The sequence below is a fragment of the Eucalyptus grandis genome, chromosome 3 (genome assembly GCF_016545825.1).
Source record: "Eucalyptus grandis isolate ANBG69807.140 chromosome 3, ASM1654582v1, whole genome shotgun sequence".
Classification (NCBI taxonomy): domain Eukaryota; kingdom Viridiplantae; phylum Streptophyta; class Magnoliopsida; order Myrtales; family Myrtaceae; genus Eucalyptus; species Eucalyptus grandis.
Genome location: NC_052614.1, coordinates 58,230,291 through 58,250,050, shown reverse-complemented (window position 1 = coordinate 58,250,050; position 19,760 = coordinate 58,230,291). Strand labels below are relative to the sequence as shown.

The 19,760-nt window shown below is 42.2% G+C and overlaps 3 protein-coding genes across 3 annotated transcripts; 2 read left to right on the top strand and 1 right to left on the bottom strand.

The window, feature by feature from the left end:
• Nucleotides 1-5,889: 5,889 nt before the first annotated feature.
• Nucleotides 5,890-8,584, top strand: LOC104437946 (E3 ubiquitin-protein ligase AIP2). The gene is made up of 5 exons (XM_010050994.3): nt 5,890-6,268; nt 7,059-7,278; nt 7,377-7,576; nt 7,734-7,949; nt 8,118-8,584. Exons 1-5 carry the CDS (start codon nt 6,119-6,121, stop codon nt 8,265-8,267), a joined length of 936 nt encoding a protein of 311 aa, XP_010049296.1. The 5' UTR covers nt 5,890-6,118; the 3' UTR covers nt 8,268-8,584.
• Nucleotides 8,585-10,567: 1,983 nt separating this feature from the next.
• Nucleotides 10,568-15,086, top strand: LOC104437945. The gene is made up of 9 exons (XM_010050993.2): nt 10,568-11,091; nt 11,198-11,401; nt 12,242-12,299; nt 12,483-12,545; nt 13,173-13,248; nt 13,476-13,591; nt 13,985-14,074; nt 14,202-14,333; nt 14,670-15,086. The coding sequence occupies exons 1-9, from the start codon at nt 10,721-10,723 to the stop codon at nt 14,802-14,804; spliced, it is 1,245 nt and encodes a 414-aa protein (XP_010049295.1). The 5' UTR covers nt 10,568-10,720; the 3' UTR covers nt 14,805-15,086.
• Nucleotides 15,087-15,433: 347 nt separating this feature from the next.
• LOC104437944 (3-ketoacyl-CoA synthase 10) lies at nt 15,434-18,754 on the bottom strand. Its single transcript, XM_010050991.3, has 3 exons — nt 18,292-18,754; nt 17,191-17,816; nt 15,434-16,350 (listed from the first exon to the last, which is right to left on the bottom strand). The coding sequence occupies exons 1-3, from the start codon at nt 18,703-18,705 to the stop codon at nt 15,798-15,800; spliced, it is 1,593 nt and encodes a 530-aa protein (XP_010049293.1). The 5' UTR covers nt 18,706-18,754; the 3' UTR covers nt 15,434-15,797.
• Between the last annotated feature and the right edge of the window lie 1,006 nt (nt 18,755-19,760).

Below are 19,760 nucleotides of genomic sequence, written 5' to 3'. Positions count from 1 at the left end.
CTCCTCTCCAGGTTTATACGCGACGTCATCGTGTTGCTACTACTGCTCCCCCTGCTCCTCATGTCACTACTACGTCGACTTCTGCTCCAGATCCGCCATTAGCTGTCCCTCCTCTTGTATCTGATCTTGATCTTCCTATTGCTCATCGCAAAGATACACGTACTTGTACTCAATATTCTATTGCAAATTTTATTTCACACTCTTCTGTGTCTCCTACTTTTCGAGCATTTTTAACTACTGTTGAACAATATCCTATCCCCAAGTCTGTCGCTGAGGCGTTACAAAGTTCTGGTTAGAGTACAGCAATGGAAGAAGAATTATAGGCTCTTGAGATTAATCAAACTTGGGACTTAGTACCACTTCCTCTAGGCAAAACTGCTATTGGTTGTCGATGGGTGTATGCTGTAAAAGTTAACCTCGATGGTTTTCTTGCTCGTTTAAAAGCAAGACTTGTTGCAAAAGGGTATGCTCAGGTGTATGGGGTTGACTATCTAGACACATTTTCTCCTGTTGCCAAACTTACTTCTGTTCGTATTTTGATCTCTCTTGCTGCAACGTATAATTGGCCTTTATTTCAGCTTGATGTTAAGAATGCTTTCTTGCATGGCACTCTTCATGAGGAAGTTTATATGGAGCAACCTCCAGGGTTTGTTGCTCAGGGGGGAGTCTGGACTAGTTTGCAAATTAAAAAAATCTTTATATGGTTTGAAACAATCTTCACGAGCAAGGTTTGGAAGATTTTCTGAGGTTGTATTGTCTTTTGGGCTATCAAGATGTGGAAATGATCATTCTTTCTTTTATAAACAATCAGGGGGAGGCAAACTATTCTTGATTGTGTATGTTGATGATATTATCATCACGAGAGATGACTTGGTTGGTATAGCTGAGCTAAAAGCCTATCTTTAGCAACATTTTCAAACTAAGGACTTAGGAAAATTGAAATATTTCTTAGGAATCAAAATGGCACAATCACAAAAAGGTGTTGTTCTGTCACAGCGAAAATATGTCTTGGATTTACTCACTGAGACAAGTATGTTGGGATCAAAGCCTATTGATTCACCCATGGGTTAAATTAGTTGCTGATGGAGGAGAAATTCTTAATAATCCCGAGAGATATAGAAGACTGGTAGGTAAGCTGAATTATCTTACAGTTACTCGACCAGACATTGCTTTTCCTGTCAGTGTAGTAAGCCAGTTTTTGTCTTCCCCTCGTACATCTCACTGGGATGCAGTTATTCGGATATTGAGGTATTTGAAGAAAGCTCCGGGAAAAGGAATTCTCTACCAAAACCATGGTCATAAAGAGTTGAAGGTTTTTCGATGCTGATTGGGCTGGGTCTCCAGATGATAGAAGATCAACTACTGGATATTGTACCTTAGTCGGAGGAAATCTGGTATCATGGAAAAGTAAGAAACAAAGTGTTGTTGCCCGCTCTAGTGCTGAGTCAGAATATAGAACCATGGCACAAGTGACGTGTGAATTAGTGTGGATTCGACAGTTATTGACTGAGTTAGGCTTTAAAGATTTAGTACCCATGACTCTGTGGTGCGATAATAAAGTTGCTGTGCATATAGCTTCCAACCCCGTGTTTCATGAGAGAACAAAACACATTGAGGTTGATTGTCATTTTATCCGAGAGAAGTTGCAAAGTGGAGTAATTCTTCACAGTCATATTCGAACCAGCGAACAACTTGCAAACATCTTTACTAAGTTCTTGGGTAATGGGAGGATAGAACATATTTGTAACAAGCTGGGCATGATTAATATTTATGCTCCAGCTTGAGGGAGAGTGTTAGGAGTAAGAAGGGTAAATTAGTCTTTACCACTTTTAGGGTTTATTTTTTGATGTATATATATTAAACTTTATTGAATAATACAAAGTAAGTTTTCCTTACACCTTTTGTTATTTGATTGATGATTGCCTTATTCAATTTGTTCAATGCACAATTTACAGAAGGTTTCTACATCTTCCGAGCTCCAAAATACCTTACTTGTCATCTATTAGTAAAGTAACATGAACAAATTTGAGAGACACAAATATCTCTGTCCATTCAACTAATGAAAATGATCAATTTTCCTCATCATGGCAATGTAGAGAGAAACGATACTAAAAGCTTGAAAAGTCCATCCAAGATTAGAATGGTCTATGAATTCATTGGGTACTACCCATACATGTCAGTCCATTTGTCGTGACCTTACCTTGGGTAACACCCACTCAGGCTTTCATAAACCCATATCAATTCACGATTTAAGTTCAAGTTATTGAATATGCAAATGATTTTTATTTAGAAGTCGTCACTAATCGGTTTATGATGGGTCAATTAGATATTCGAGTTACCTTATTTTTACGAATAAGAGATTAAATAAGTTCGATAATTTGATTACGCTAGATTACTCTAGCACCCTTTTGGTATATTTTTTCTTTTATTTTCAAAAATATTTTTGCAAGTAGTCTAGATTGATTTTTAGCCTAAATCCTAACATGCAAAGAGTGATCATGCGTGCGCAAACATTAAGAATAACACAATAAATTAATTAATTCCAAGAAATTAAACACCATAACAAGCAATGATTTTTTTTTTTTGGGGTTTTCTTTATATTATGGAATTAAAACTAGCCTATATGACATGCAATCAAATAAAACTAACGTGCAAATTATATGACACACACATGATTTTTTTGGTATTTTTTATTAAAATTCAAAATAAATAATTAACGAAAATTAACTACCTGCCTCAAAAAGTTATCCCATTTAAACTAGGTTATAATTTAGATTAAATACTATTTTAATTCAGAAACTTATCTTAATTAAGTAGATTTTACCCTAACATGCAATCTAATTTAACTAGATAAATTCTAAACATGCAATCATAATCTATTTAGGAAACTATCTTATCTATCACCTATGTAGCACGGATACTTTCCGGAAGCCTTCGTGTCGTGTCCGACACTCCGACATGTTCCGACACGTCCCGACACTCTCCAACATGCGGTCAACGAATGTCAAAAAATCCGACACGTTGTCAACTCTTTCCGACACACTCCGACCCGAGAATCCAGAATTCCGACACATGATTCCGACACGTGCGGGGTCAATTTTAAAAATTTCTAATACTGAGGAGTCAAAATATAAATATACACAAACGAAGAGTAATAAAATTGCTATAAATATACACGTACGGGGTCAATTTTTTTTTTTCAGTTTTTTTTTTTTAGAATTGTTTTATTTTTTTTAAAAAGTCTTTTACTATGAAAGAAGTAATAAAAATGCTATATATGATAAATAAATAAATTTAAAAATATCATTTCAGCATTTTTCTTTAAACAATATTTTTTCCTCTAAGTTTTGTGTATTATTGTAACAAATTAAAATAATGAATGATATTATTTAATATTTTTCGTGTAAATTAATTCTAGGCTATTTTTATTATTATTTATTTATGCATTTATATATAAAAATATATTTAATATATAACGTGTCGGAACATGTCGTGTCGCGTGTCCGTATCGGTGCTACATAGTCTATCACACAATATGATCTTTTTTGTGTTTTCCAAAACGAGCCGTTATCAAAGATAAGCATCATATCCACACGCCTCAAGATATTCATCAAGATTTCAAATAAATGATTAAAATAATTGAAAAATAATCTATCATCTCACGGATTGATTTAACAATTATTTTATCCCTAAACACCACTAGCACGTGGGAAATTTTTTTTTAAAAAATGATCTAATGTCTCACGAGATCAAATTAATAATTAAAATCTGGATTAAATTGGCCATTATAAGGCAAAATATTTAAAAAATTGATATGGGATCTTACCGATTAAATTAGTAATTATAATGATTTTTGTCAGAAAAATCTCAATAACATTAAAGCTAGATAACAATCGTTTAAATTAGGTAATGAAATTTAAAGATAACCATCGTTACCTAGTTTGTGGATGTCGTTTCTGAATTCAAGCCTAGTGGATCACGACACCGGTCGACGGTGGTGGTCTTGGCAGGGTGGGGCCACGGGCCAACGATAGGATTCGGGCAATGATTTGAGAACGGTGACGGTTCATGAGGCGGAAAGCCTGCAAAACTAGAAACAAGATCTATCTATGGTGGATGACGATGACTCGGTGGAGATTCCAGTTGACTTCCCCAAGTTGTCTTCTCCCAGTACTCTTGCTAAGTGTACTCCCTCCAGGTCTTAGCCGTGGAGGAATTTCGACTGGCTTCACTCTCCTAATTCAGTCGTGATTTTCTCTTGCGAAGAGAAAGACCGCAGGTGCTATTTGCTTGTGGACGTGAAGAAGCCGATCGCGGAGGGCGAAACAAAGGTTTGTAGTTTCAGGATGTGAGGCTGCTGAGTATGAGCGACAAAGCAGGAGGCTCGCGTCGCGAGCAGAGGGCTCGGCACGGCGAGGCCCGAGCTGTGTGTGGCGTCGGGCAGCAGCAACTGCAAGCAGGCGTTTGACGTTGCGAGGCTCCACGGCAGAGGAGCAGCACGAGCGGCGGCGACGGCACAGTGGAGGGTGCCTCTACAAGAGAAGCGTCTCGGCCAAGGATTGACCAAGAGGGCATTTTTCCTCTCTTTTTGTGGCCAAGTATTCTCAATTCTCTCCCCCTCTCTCCTCGACCCTCTGCCGTGTATTTTCAATGCGTGGCCTCTTTATATAGCCGAGGGAGGGGCTAGGCTCTTCAAGGGAAGAGAATAAATTTGCATGCCGCATATTTCAGCTCTTTCTTGTCCATACACATTGATGATATATTGCCCCAAATATATGCTTCTATGTGTAATATTCTCTTTCATTTTTTCAATATTTCATCCAAAACTTTCTTTTCTACCAAAAAATATATCTCTTATTAGTGTATATATTGCATAAATATATGAAATTCACCAAATATTTGAAGAATAATGCGAATATTTTCCAAAATACATCAATCTTCCAACTCGTCATTCCTTGCGAGTCGATTCTCAACCATCAGATTAAAGCTCATCCACCATCGATCCAATGCGATGCAATTAGCCCTAATTTTGTATGCAATTTACTATTAAAGGAGTGGTTGAAATTTAGGTTTTAACACCATTCATAGAGAAATTAACAGCAATAAAACAAGTAAATCCATATACTAATATGTTCTTTTATTCAATCAACATATGCTTTTTCAAAACATCAACCTAGCATAGCAGATTCATCAAGTAACAAAAAGTGAGAAGATTTAATAAGGCAGTATAGCAGTCCGTTTTAGGACAATTCTTGCTTTCATATGAACTAAAATTGAACAGCTTTCCTTCTCAAGCTAATCCCTACAATGATTTCTCCAAGTATTGCTAAAATACTGCTAATCTCTACAACGATTTTTAAGCCAATCAACAACATTTCTTAACGCTGAGCAGAAAAACAAAGAAATGGGAAATCAAAGAAACAAGAATGAGAGACCAGAGCAAGGCAAAAGTAGATCCACTATAGAGAGAGAGAGAGAGAGAGAGAGAGAGAGAGAGAGGAACCTGTGGAGAGATGGAAGCGAATGAAGGGAAAGAGCACTCAAGCCAAGGTGGCCGAGGCGAGCCGAGAGAGTAAGGCGACGCGAGGTGGGCAAGGTGGGTGACCAAGTGAGACCCAAGACTAGCGAGCGAGGGAGGCCGGCAAGGGAGGTGAGCGAGCAAGGGTCCAGAACAATGGTTACACGGGAGCCAGGTGAAAGCGGTGTAGAGCGAGGAAACTGAAGCGTGGAAGAAAAGAAAAGGTAGGATTTTGTTGTTTTTTAAAGAGGGCAACAGTGGATTTCTAGTCAAATTTTGAGGGCCAAAAAGGCACTTGCCAATTTTTCATTCATGGGTGGAGTAGCGTCCAAGAATGCTGAAATGTCCAAGGCTGGCATGGCCAACATTTTGGCCAAATAAAGTCCAGCCATCCATTCGAAAGTTACCGCAGCCTTTGGGAAAGTTTCCTAGCGGGCCAGATCGCTCCTCGGGCTCTTCCTCGTCCTTCCTTCCCGTCCCACGTTTTCCCTGAAGCGAAACGAAAGGACCACCGAACCGAATCAGGCAATCAACGAGAGAGAGAGAGAGAGAGAGAGAGATTCCGACTCCCTGCTGTAGCGCCCCGGGAAAGAAAGAAGGATGGAATCGGAGGAGGGATTGGTGCTGCGGCGGCTGCAGGAATTGCAGAAGCAGTTGGGGAAGAAGCAGCAGTTCGAAGAATCCGTCTCCTCCATCAGATCGATCCTGCAGCGGTGCTACCCTTCCGCCTCGCCTTCGCTCCGCCAATCGGTGGGCGCACGGTTCTTTCCCCTCCCCCACGCTTTGGCTGTTATCCGTCGTGAGAACGAGTCTGCGCGGAGACCCTTTTCGAGATTGGGTCTTGATTCTGCAAAATCTGAGTCGGGATTGACGATTTGTGGCGTCTTGTGCATACAAAGTTTCGATCTTTCTTTTCTTCCCCCACGCTTTGGCTGTTTTTCCGTCGTGGGAATGAGTTTGCGCGGAGACCCTTTTCGAGATTGGGTCTTGATTCTGCAAAATTAGAGTCAGGATTGACGATTTGGGGCGTTTTGTGCGTTCAAAGTTTCGATCTTTTTTATCTCCCCCGCTTTGGCTGTTTTTCCGTCGCGGGAATGAGTTTGCGCGGAGACCCTTTTCGAGATTGGGTCCTGATTCTGCAAAATTAGAGTCGGGATTGACGATTTGTGGCGTCTTGTGAGTTCAAAGTTTCGATTTTTTCTTTTCTGATCGTCGCGGTTCGGTGAATCGGGTGAATCCGATACCAGCTGTTGCCTTTGCCTGCTTGGGTTTTTTATTCACGAGAAATTCAGGTCGCGTTTTGATGCGCATGTATAAGCAAATGTGTCATGGTTGATCGTGGAGTTTTGGCAGAATTTTGATTTTAGGCACTGTGATTCACACAATTGCGGCTCGAACTGCTAGAATTGACAATTGGAGGAATTATATAGGGACTAGAAATCGGAGAAGTTTGTATGCAGTGCTCGATTACGAGTTAGATTCTGATTTGTGGAAGATTACTGGACTGAAATGGGAGAACTCATGTTTTTTCTGGTGCCAGATTTATTCTGTAGTATGTCGAGTCGCAACAACCTTGAAGACGAGACACACAGCCCCTGGGTTTTGGCTCGCTGGATTAGGGCTCTTTGAGGAGGCTGAAAGCTTGGTGTCTAGTCCTTCCGAGAAGGAACATTTGAAGAGTTTTATCGCTCAAGCACAAGAACAGCTGCATATTACAGATGATCCCACTCCAGAATCCCCACAATCTAATGCAAGTAGAGGTACGAGAGCAATTTTTTTAATCTAATTAAGGTTTATGCTTTTCCTGTTATCGTGTTTTTGCTTAACAATCATGTCTTGCATGAATATGTTGATGCAGGTTATTTGTTTGAAGGGCATCTTACTGTGGATCCAGAGCCTCCTCCACCCCACTGGCTCGTGCAGTCAGACCTCTTGAACAATATTACTTTGCTTGCTGTGGCTGAATCCTCTCATCAAATGGAGGGTACCCATTTGTCTGAAACAGCTGTGAATTTGATTCAGGATTTGATGGAGAACCTTGATACGACGTTGCCCGAGGTATCTTTATGCTCCATTTGCTTGGTGTTTGCTCATTAGCTACTTCATGTGTATTGCTTTGTGGTTGGTACTTGTAGTGGTTAATCAGTTCTGTTTGGATGAAGAAGTCTCTTTGCTGCTCTTGCAAAGGATCTTTAACATAAGTTCCCGGCTGTAGATCTTGGATAACATTCCCGTAGCTCCAAGAGCCCCACCTGCCAGTAAAGAAGTTGTCGCGAAGCTTCCAGTGATTACTCTGTCAGAAGAGATTCTAGCTAAAATGGGACATGATGCAGAATGTGCAATTTGTAGAGAGAACTTGGTCATGAATGACGAGATGCAAGAGTTGCCGTGCAAGCACACATTTCACCCTCCTTGTCTAAAGCCTTGGCTGGTAATGAAACTTTACCTTGTTGTTATCTTATGCAGAAATTTTGTCAGTGCATTATTCTCGGTCACAGTCGTGGTATATAAAGAAAGTATACTATAAATTCTGATTCCGTGCAATTTCCTTGATTTGTGAAATAATTGGTCACCGCACTTGTGCTTTACTTTGTGGCAGGATGAACACAATTCTTGTCCGATATGTCGGCATGAGCTGCAGACTGATGATCATGCTTATGAGAGCTGGAAGGAGCGCGAAAAGGAGGCTGAAGAAGAGAGAAAAGGTGCTGCAAATGCCATTCGAGGAGGTGAATACATGTATGTATAGTAATCGCTGACTCATCGCACCATGTAGCTCAACCTTGTGCTGGCTTTGGTTACAACTGTTGTGGGCACTTCCTTGTTTAGTCTTTCTTTTGATGAGGAGGTCCTTCTTTTGCATTCTGGCCCAAATGATTGCGTCTCAAGAAGAATGCAGGCCATATTTGGGTCCTCGATCAAGAGATGTCAGTTGATGGTATTGAATTATATGCAGTAAAAATAAGCAGTCTCGAGTGGAAAGTGTTTCTTCCTATAGTTTTTACTGTTCTTGTTCTGGCATGGCCAATTTTTAAGGAACATCCTAGGAAACCCATTCCCTGACTATATATCAGCCACCATTTCCATTTTAGACCAAGATTCTCTCTTTGCAAGGACGTCATGTGAAGGAAACTGGAAGAACAATCCCTTCAGAGATGTATAATATTCTAGCCAAACCAATGCTGAGTCGTGTCGGCCGGGGATGGGGTTCGGGGCAAGCTCTCGAATTGATCCTATAAATTTGTAGGTGTTTCCAAGTCCATTGCCAAGTTCCCTAAGGTTTCCAGTCCCATACCCTTAGAATGATCGGAGATGTTGACTTTAAGGGGCTTCTTTATTTTCGATGTATTGAATTCATCTATGTTCGCCACTTGCTACCGATATATCACCATTTTGGCGAGTCAAGTTGCACAAGCATAAAGCACCGAAGTTTTTAGACTCCTAATTGCTGCACTCTCTCGGGAATAAGAAGGAATTATGCCGCCAACTAATTGGTTGAGTGTTCTGAACTTCTTTTGCAAGTCGAAAATCACGGGTTGGATTTCCCAATCTTTCTTTGATCTTAAAAAAATCTTGGCTAATTCGCAAAGGATGGACTTGGGCTTAAGCGCATTGTCGATCTTGGACTTCCTCACTCGGACCTAATAGGGCAATGGCGGCGGACTCATCTAGTGGATGGTCAGCGCATCGTTGATGCCTTAAGTTGAACACTCACAATGCTGAGTGAGATTGATCTCAATCCTGTCTAATCCCTTTCGTCACGCAAAAACGAGAGTGATTTGGCCAAGAATCTTCATGAAAAAAAACCAATGACTTGATTGGACTAGGAAGATGGGTCTAAAAAATACCAATGACTCGATTGGACTAGGAAGATGGGTCTTATCGACGAAACTGTCATTTTTTTGCACAATAATTCATATGAACTCAGTACACCTTAGCCCTTAGATCATATTGGTTTTACATGGGATTCGTCAACATTAAAGGCTAAGATGGACTCACATGCTTCAAAATCATTTAAGATTTTTTTATGCAAGAACCCTCTTTCCCTCCAAAGGTGGCTCATAACTCTAAATAAATTTTTGGGAAAATTCTAAATAAAAGTTTGAAGTATCCTTATTTTCTTATATAAGAAATAGGCATTGTTTAAAATAACTAGCCTGAAATTAATCTTGTTTCAAATAAAAGCCTGAAATACATATAACAATTTTAAAAAAAGAGCCTCAACTTACCAAATGTGAAGGGCAATTTCGTCTTTTAAAATTTTTTCTTTTTCTCTTTTTTTTTTTTTCTTTTAAAAACTAAAAAACCAAAAAATAAAGAAAATGAAAAACGAAAACACAGGTGGGAGGGTGCTCCCTCCTAGCCTATGGTTGCCACCCCATCACCGGTGGGGCAACACCAGTGGGGCAACAACAAAAGTCGATGAGATTGTCATCGCTTAAGGGAGGGCTGGTGACCCTCTCTCAAATTTGAGTAAGAATCTCTCACCCTTGCCTGGTCTAGGCGAGGGTCACCCACCCTCCTCGGTTTGGGTGAGGCTTGCTAGCCATCATGCATGCTCGGCGACCCCTACCTTTGGTTAGCTAGGGTCGTCGGCCTTCCCCCAAGTGCTGATGATCCATTGCCTCACTGGCGATGGGGTGATGGCCTCCCGCCTATGTTTTCTCCTATTTTCCTTATTTTTTAATTCATAATATAATTTAAATTGTATTTGGATGAAAATACCACTAATTGGTGAGAATTTTTGCCGACTAGTGAGCTGACGAGACTAAACAAAGATCCACTTCAAATTCTTATTTGAAAATAATGAGAAAATTTTGAGTCTTTATTTGGAATTTTGCCGAAATTTTTTTCATTTGGGCAAAAAGGAAATTTAAAAAAAAAAAAAAGACAAATGTTTTTTCACTGTCATGATCAATTAAACATGTTTAGACTGCTGGCAGGCCCAGAACCAGAAAATTAGAGCAAGCTTCTCAGCCCAAAGGAAGAACAAATTCACAGATATCTCCCAATCCCAACCCAAATCAATTTAACCCAATCTTAATCGACAGACATGCGGCGGAATCTGAGAATTCGTGGCGGAACCACCAACGTTAAAAATTCTCTGTGTCTCTCTCCTCTTTCCTTTCTCCAAGATTCCTACAGTCCCACCTGTACTTGCCTCACCATCTCAGCTCCATCCTCAGGTGAGGCTCCGTCGTTATGGAACTGGGCACGTCGATTTTCGGCTCCCCGCTCGGATGCAGATGCATCCCTCCGAAGGCTCACGCTTGCCGTGGACTCAGCCGCCGCCCTCGAACCCGGAACTCGTTACCGTCCAAGATTCCATCTTTCGGTCCCGATCGGGACGGCTACCTTCCCCTTCGGCACATGGTCTCTGATGGGTACGTGGGAAGTGGCGGCTTTGGCGTCAGCACTAAAGCCGACGGCGCTCTTGGCAACGGCAGAGGCAAGATATACAAGAGGTTGGATTCTTGCTTGGTGATACCACCGCCCGGGGGGAGGAAGCCGCGAGCCATCGTCAAGTTCTTGGGCGGTGCCTTCATTGGAGCTGTTCCTGAAGTCACCTACAGGTGGGTTGTTCAAATTTCTTGATTTGCTTGTGCTAAAGGTTTGTTTTTTTTTTTTTTTTTTTTTGAGGGGGGAGCTTTTGAATGATTGTTTTTGGTGGTGTTGCAGCTATTTGATTGAGCTTCTGGCGAAAGAGGGGTTTCTGATCATCGCTGTGCCGTACAACGTGACCTTTGACCATGCCCGAGCTGCTAGTGAAGTATATGAGAAGTTCCATTGCTGCTTGGATAATGTCTTGACATCTGGATTGCCCGATGACAAGTTATCTGCTGCTGATCTTGTTGATCTACCTCTCTTTTCTGTTGGTCACAGGTAAGGTTGTCATCATGGCATTTCTGTTGATATATAATTTGGATGCTCTCGTGCGTCCTTTTGTCCAGAGTTATGTACCTCTGTGTCTATGCATACAGTCATGTCTAGATGAGCATGGGGACACCTTTACACAGAGGAATTGTGGTGACCTGCATGAATGAAAGAGCACAAAAAGCTCAGCACACTAACTTTAACATATGAGTTCATTTTAAGGATGGAACATATAACTTGGTGTTCTGTGATTAAAAGTTGATCACTTTGTTAGAGTTGGTGTGCAGTACGTGTTAGTACCACTGATAATTCCTTTTTGTTGAAGATGTGGAAAATGCTGTAATGGCCATTTCTCCTACTTTTGGGAATGCTCGAAGAATCTTACCTGTTCGAAAGGATTAAGACAATGATCAAGTTCATCATGTTGTTCTAGGGAAGTCAAAAAGTCCCACCTTTTGAGATACATAGTTTGCTGCAGCAAAGTAGCAATTCTTTTACTGGTGCATCATTTCACTTTCAATTCCGCCACTATTCCAAGCTAGAGAACTGACTCTGCTAGATTGCTTACTTAATGCATACTTCTCAGATTAAGAATCCCTTGCACTATCAAATTACACCCTAGAATGTAGATGATTTTAGGTACATCGGTTGCATGAGCATGTGATGTGATCTGCGGTCTTTTTAGTAATCGTTTGTGCTGCTGCATTTTACCATTTGAGAACTCACTTGGGAGATTATTGAATCTTGATGATATTGATTCTTTGATCCCTATAACTAGGGCAATGAACATGGTATGTCTTTCTGCCTTCCTTGCTGTTAACCCATTCGCTTCTCAAACCATTCTTGCAGCAATGGTGCACTTCTCCAAGTACTAGCCGGAAGTTACTTTTCTGAGAAGATACCAAAGGTCTGCTTATCCTTGCTTTTTCCACTCTCCGAAAACATTGATTGAAATGTCCTATGCTCTTTGAGAAGCAAATCATAAACATCAGCCTCTATTGATGTAAACTGCTGATTATGAAATTTTGTATGGTTTAAAGTAAATCAAGCTATTATGGAGTGTGATAGAGCATGTTGTCTCTTGTGGAAGGCCAATGCCATAATATCGTACAACAACCGACCAGCATCGGAGGCAGTTCCTTACTTTGAGCAGGTAATGTTTGTTTTATTTTTTCGTTTTTTGGGTTTGTAGGTCATATTCCCTTTTTCATCTCGAAGTATGTTTTTTTTTTTATGTGGGATCACGCATATTTGAACATGGTTATTTTGGACATGTGATTGAACCCTAAGTCTTTGTTGCTCATGGGACTTACATCTTCTCTACATTAGCTGAAGAGAGAATCTCTAAACATTTTGCCAAGCATGCAAGTTGTGCGTGCAGCATTCTATGCTTCTTCAGTGGTGCTTGTGAGAGCTCCATGCTGTTTCGTGAATGTAAAAAAGTTTCTAGCATCTCCATAAAATAGCTATTAACAAAAGTGCTTCCATATTTTTACATTAACTGTTTTTAAATAATGTTGGCTTTAGTAGCTCGGGTGGAAGCATAACTCACCTTCATTGATTGAATGGCTGAATCCTTGTTAGAATGTTGTGTAACAGGACTCAATCATCACTGCCTTATTTAATAGCTGATAAGGAAAACACATTCCGACAATCTTTATATAGACACCAGGATAAATAGATGCAATAGAGTGGTTGCTTTAGCTCAGCCATCTAACAGATAATGCTTCAGTTTACCAGTATTTTCCATCAGAACTGACGTTCTCTGGATTTCTTGCAGCTGGGTCCTCTTGTTAGTCAAGTGATGCCACTTATGGAGGTGTCCCCTGTTTACAATATTGCTAGAAATGCCTCAGGTATGGAGTCTCACGATCCTCTCATCACTGCTAGCCCTCAAAGTTAACCAGTATAATTTTGCTATCTTTTCGGTTATATCCTACCATACTTGTGTTTCATGAAGATAATAGGAGGGTAATCATTTATATGTTTGGTGAAGAAAGCTACTTTTATATGGTTTGCTTCAAGATATGTTCACTTTTTAAAGCAGTGATTTTGAACCGCTTTCACTGTTCTTAACATGTAGGAGATGCATTCAAAATGTTATTCGACACAGCTGGTGCTGTGATAGCAGAGTATGACCAGGAAGCCCTAGTCTCTTTGAACAAGTTCATTGATCAGTTACCTTTAGTACTAAATCAGGTAAGTTAAATATTTGCCAGAGATCATCATCAATGTGGCTTTTAGATCCATTTCATTATTATCTGAGACAAATCATAGATAAGATCTGTTTTCCATATTGAAGAGCCAAGGCAACTCCTCATTTAACTGTTTTTATCTTTTTCGGAGATGCATGATATCATTTGTAACCTTAAGCTCATCAGGAGTTGAAGAAGACATTAACTGCTGATTTTTGTGAATTTTTGTTTGTAAATCATGGGAGCATTGGAAATTGAGAAAAGTTTATTCCCTAGAGCCCCCTTATTGACCCCATGAAGGCACTGTTTTAAATTTGAACAGTGGGTAGTTAAATTGGTCGACAGGCTATTCAATAAAATGTCTATGCGTCTGAAAGATTCACGTTTCTTCTTGTAGGTCTCTGAAGGGATATCAGAGTTCAAACCAACACCCTCTGAAAACTGTGATTACTTCAAGAATGCATACAATGTCCCACACACTCTTTTGGTATGTAAAGCTACTTGTGCTAGTCTGAATTCAGAGGAAAAGAGTGTTATTTCCTGCCAAAAAATTAGATTGACAGATGAGGCATGCTGTTTCCAGTATGTTTCATAGATCTTGTGTCATTCTGCAGTTGAAGTTCAGTGTGGATCCTATTGATGAGACGGATTTACTGGAAGAGACACTAAAGCCTCGAGTTGAGTCCTTTGGGGGGACATTGGAAAAGGTGCAGCTAAGTGGTAACCATATCACGCCATGCGCACAGGTAACGTCTGGACTTCACTTTCACTTTTGATGGTCTCTTCTGATATTTTTAAAGCAATATTGTAAATATCTTATATAAAGACTATAATATAAACGGGCCAACACATGACAGGGAACCATATTCTAATTCGTTCCTCATAATCAAATGTCATTTGACCAATTACCTACATTTTTCTCGTCAATTTAAGTGTCTCGTTAGCGTTTTATAATTAGTTGGGGTCATCTCGTGCCGTTGCTACTTGCTAGATAAATCACGTGTACCTTTTCCATCTCTTCTCTGTCCATAACTATCTTTGAATTCAATTAACTTAATCTGGTTTTGCTTTTGTCTCACCAGGAACCAAAATGGCAAGCTGGTTACCTGTATACCCCGGCGGATGCTATTGCTCAGGGGCTCAAGACTCTATCTTTGAATGAGGCTAGAGTTCTCTCTAGAACTATAAGCGACTGGTTCAGAAGTTTCGAAGCATGAAAAGCCAAATCCTCAGTAGGCCCTCTGCTCTCGGCAGGACTTGGCATATTTGTATACAGTGGATGTCAGCATATCATGATCTGGGTGCTTCCCTGATAAATATTTGAGTTCGAACCCACATCATGTGTATAATCTCCTACCACATTGCCATGGCTTGCCTGATGTCTGCACAATTTTGGAGTCAATTTTGAATCCTCCCCCCATCTTCCTCTATGATGATTAATTCGTTTCTCATTTACATCTTGACTACAATCTAAATGACAAGGTGATCATCAATGGTTTCTTTTGGGGGTCCTTTCTTCTTGATGGTGATGGTGGTGGTGGTGATGGTGGTGATGATGATGATGATGATGATGATGATGATGATGATGATGATGGTATCGGGCATCTAATGTCAGATTGCTGTAGTTCCCTAAATAGGCCATTAATCTGATCCCCAGAGCAGCTTGTTGAAAATATGTTATATTACATAATGAATGGGGAATTTAAGGATGAATAGTCTGTTCTCTGTCTCTTTTTTCATTACCTCAGTGCCTTATCTACTATGGTTACAAACAATTCAATCGTCACTATATCAAAATCAATGAAAACAAGGACGAGCACCAGGAAGAAGCTTGCGCCACATGAAATCAGGCGAAAGACCTTATAGTAATATCTGATTACCAAGGGGCAACACAGCAATAAAGCATAAAGACTGGAGACTTAAAATTCCATAGTGATTCAGAACTTGCGTCTAGTCTCCATCCCATCAACAGTCTCTAAACTGAACTTGACTTCTACCCAAGTGATCTTCTGGTCTTAAATTCAGCTTGAACTGTTGATGAAGGTGGTTGTACTAGATGATAGGTTGAAACAAAAGCTACAATAAAGCCCGCGCAGCATTAAACTTGAGAATTACAGACTACTGCTCTATCATTGAGGAAGTGTTGAAGAAAATATTGAGGAAATATATCTAGTCTTCACTGTGATCCCCACCAAGAATTCCAAGCATGCTTAGAGGGCAACCGGGTATCTGTCAACGCAATCCAACCAGGGACTCTTGTTCGGCTTCCTCACGCGGCGCATTGACTTCCAAACCAGGCTGTTGCACTTGAAGCCGGAGCCAAAGGCGATCTGCCACACCCGGTCTCCCCTCCTCACCCTCTCCTTGGCCTCCAGATAGGCCAGCTCGTACCAGATGCTGCTGCTCGATGTGTTCCCGAACCTGTGGAGAGTCATCCTGGAGGCCTCCATGTTCCCTTCGCTAAGCCCGAGGTTCCTCTGGAGCTCGTCCAGGACAGTCTTGCTGGCGGCGTGGACGCAGAAGTGCTCGAAGGCGAGCTTGTAGTCCGGTATGTAGGGCTTCTTGGGGTACGGCTGTGACCCGTCGCCGAAGAGGTGCCGCCGCAAGAGGGCAGCGAAGAAGAGGAGCTGTTCGGAGAAGGGGAGGACGAGAGGGCCGAGCGTGGTGATGTTGGTCTTCAGGGCTTCGCCGCCAATCTCCACCAGGTCCTTGCTCACTCTTAGCCCCTTGAACCTCTGCTCATCTTCCTCTTGGTAAACGCACCTGATGGTTTGTAGAAAGATAATCAGTTCCCCATGGACTAATGCACTCATTAATCAAGATTAAATTATATCATGGTCACGGCTGATCCAGAAACCCATATGATCGTTACGTTAGGAAAGTGACATGGTCATGGTCATCAACATCTACCATTTGAGATCTCTTGTTTTGGCCTTTTCTTGTTCTATTTCAGAATATGCGTATGACAGGGATTTGGAATAGGGGTCAAAGACTACTAGCTTTGGGGTTGCAATGAATATGACCCATGTGATGGAAGCAGAAATTTCATTTAATGGAGGGTTGGCAGATCAAACGTAACTTCCAACCACTTCCTTGTCCATCGCATTTACTCTCCCTCTCCCTCCCTCCCTCCCTCCCTCCGTCCCTCTCTCTCTCTCTCGTCTTGGCATTGAACTGAAAATCAATCCTGGTACAACCGGATTTTCCCAATGGTCCCTCGCACGTCTTCCATGTCTCGTGAAGTTGCACCACGAGGCAGCGACACGGCAACACCGAGGCCGGCTCCACAGCCATAAAGTCTGAAGTACAAACTGTTCATATCCGCGCTGTCTTTGAACGGGGTGGGCTGTTGAAAAATGGGAAGCCGTGTCCGAAACGGTGGTCGCCGGCCGCTTAATTAATTGAATGAAAACTTAAGAATCTAATGGTGGCCTAATCTTTTGAAGTAGCATGCTGGACATTGTATCCACTTGCTAGTGACATTTATGTCCACTGAAAGAGCTATCTCGTTATCTCTACAGATACCAAAAGCAAACGGCGCTTCTGGGAGGATTATCTATTTGTCCAAACAAAGTTATCATGTGGTTCTAAGCATCGACGTACCTGAAGCTGCGGTCATCGGCTCCCTTGTGCGTGCGAACCACATGCTCGAGCCGGTACTTGGCGCGGTGGAAGTCGCGGCGGCGGTTCGAGAGCAGCACGGCGGAGCAGCCCATGCGGAAGAAGCAGTTCGGGAGGATCATGGAGCGCTCCTTCCCCTGGTACCAGTTGTACCCGACCATCTCGGCGCTCACGACGACAGCGTAGTTGTTCGGGTTCCCCTGGAGCATGTCGCGGGCCAGGTCGACTGCGATGATCCCGGCGCTGCACCCCATGCCGCCGAGGTTGTAGCTGAGGATGTTGCCCCTCATCTTGTAGTGGTTGATGATCATCGCGGAGAGCGACGGCGTCGGGTTGAAGATGCTGCAGTTGACGACGAGGACACCGACGTCCTTGGGGCGGACCCGGGTCTTCTCGAAGAGCTCATCGAGCGCGCCGAACATGACCGTGGACGCCTCAGCGCGGCCCTCCTTCATGGTGGCGCAGTTCTCGCCGGCGAGGATGGGCTTCGGGACGTAGGTCTCATCGCCGATGCCGGAGGCGTGGAGGATCCGCCGCTGGAACTCGATCGTGGACTCGTCGAACTTCTTGGATCGGATGGCGTGGTCGATCAACTGAGCCTTGGTCACCTGAAATGAGCGAGCGAGCGAGCGATCTTTTCATTTTAATTGATTTAAAATTCGAAACTGGAATTTACGTAGACTTTGTCTTATCGGATAATACGCATGCTACAAAAGCTTGAAAAATTAGAATTTTCTTAAAGAATAATAAAGGACATACCAAAAAAGGATACTTAGCTAGAAAGCGCACCACAAAACTAAATAAAATCAGCGTCATGGAAGCACATCCCAAGTACGGTTTCACTTATCTGCTTACCACATCATCCACTCCCAAAATACGCAGCAAATACAAGTGCAAGAATCAAAAAAATTAGAATATGACTCTTCTCGCTAGTCAAGATCGGTTATTTAATCGCATCCGTCATGTCGCACAGGACCCATCAATATATGAAAACGAAAGAAACCGCTTAATATGTCATTACCAACTTCCCTGCCTTTTACGTTCCCATGCATGCAAGGACGTAGGGAAAGGAGCTTTTATCACCTGGAGATCGTCGTGAGGCTTATAGCAAGCGAAGTCAACGAGGTAGATCGAGCGCGGCCTCGACATGAAGTAGACGCTGAGCGTGAACACGAACACGCCGAAGAAGGAGAGCACGGTGGCCAGGTCGTCCCGCGCGTCCTCCCACAGCTTCCGCCACAGCTCCTCCCGGCTCAGGCTCCCGACCTCGGCGCCGAACACGAGCACCAGGACCGGGATGGTGGCCAGGTACACGCCGTGGCTGATCAGGTAGTGGTAGCCCAGCCTGACGTACTTGAGGTTCACGGACTGGACGAAGTCCGGCAGGCGGCGGCGGACGCGGACCGAGAACGTCGGGGACCCGGCGTTGGGGCCGGAGGACTTGATGCCGCGGTCGACGATCTCGGTGGCGAGGAGGTGCTGCTCGCTGCTCGGCATGGCGGAAGGCGGAGGGCAGGAGCTGGATTGGATCGGAGGAGTACAGAGGATGATGTTTACGGGTTTTTAGGTTATGCATATAAAGAGATATGGAGAGGTGGGTGGGGGCGTAGTTAATGCAGTCACCAACTTTTGGCGAGTGCAGTTGAAGGACCTTCGACCGCCTTAAATTCCTCATTCAATGTCAGCGGGACGAAACTTGGAAAAAGTCCAAATGGGCGCTCCTTAGTTAGTTTCTCTCTAAAGCCAAAAAAAGAAAAGAGCTAGGCTCTCTCTCTCTCTCTCTCTCTCTCTCTCTCTCTCTCTCTCTCTCTCTGTACATATGAACATAGATACGTATCTCTCTTTTTATATGTGTGATCTTCATCTGATATCCAGTTAGAATGTCTAAACTTGAGAACTTAATAATTTCCTTTTTGATGGAAGTAATAGTAATTATGTTTAGGAGTGATCGATTCTAAAGTGAGCAGTTCCCATCTTAGAATTAGGAATCACAACCGTCCACTAAGGACTAGTTCCATAAAATAGGAACTGGGAATCGAACCATCTAGCCCAATACCCAGATGGGCAGTTCGATTCTCGGAAGAGTTTATGTAATCAATCCACAATCACAATGATCCCACACGAATCTCCTCTTCAACTAAGGGTGTGCAAGAACCATATGAAGTAGGGAAGAACATAGTTCGGATGTGTGGTTCCCACCTTGGAACCAAGAATTGCCCGCTAAGGATTAGTTTCAAAAAATTAGAATCAAGACCCGCCTGTTAGTTCTAACCAGTCCATTGGTCCAGTCCAATTCCCAAGTGGGTCCATGGTACCAGTCCCTAATCTCTACAAAATTATATTCATCAATTAATATCATGGTGAACTTAATTTTTATTTAAAACACCAAAGCTTGTTCAGCTTTATATTTGGGTTGAATTGCGAGCCATTGATTTTAATTAAGGAATGAAAACTATAGGGCGGAATGAATAAATAATACTCGTTAACTAAAAAGTTAATTTCTTCGAAAGTCAAAGTATAGTCCTCTTAAAGTTTCTCGACACCGGAAACAT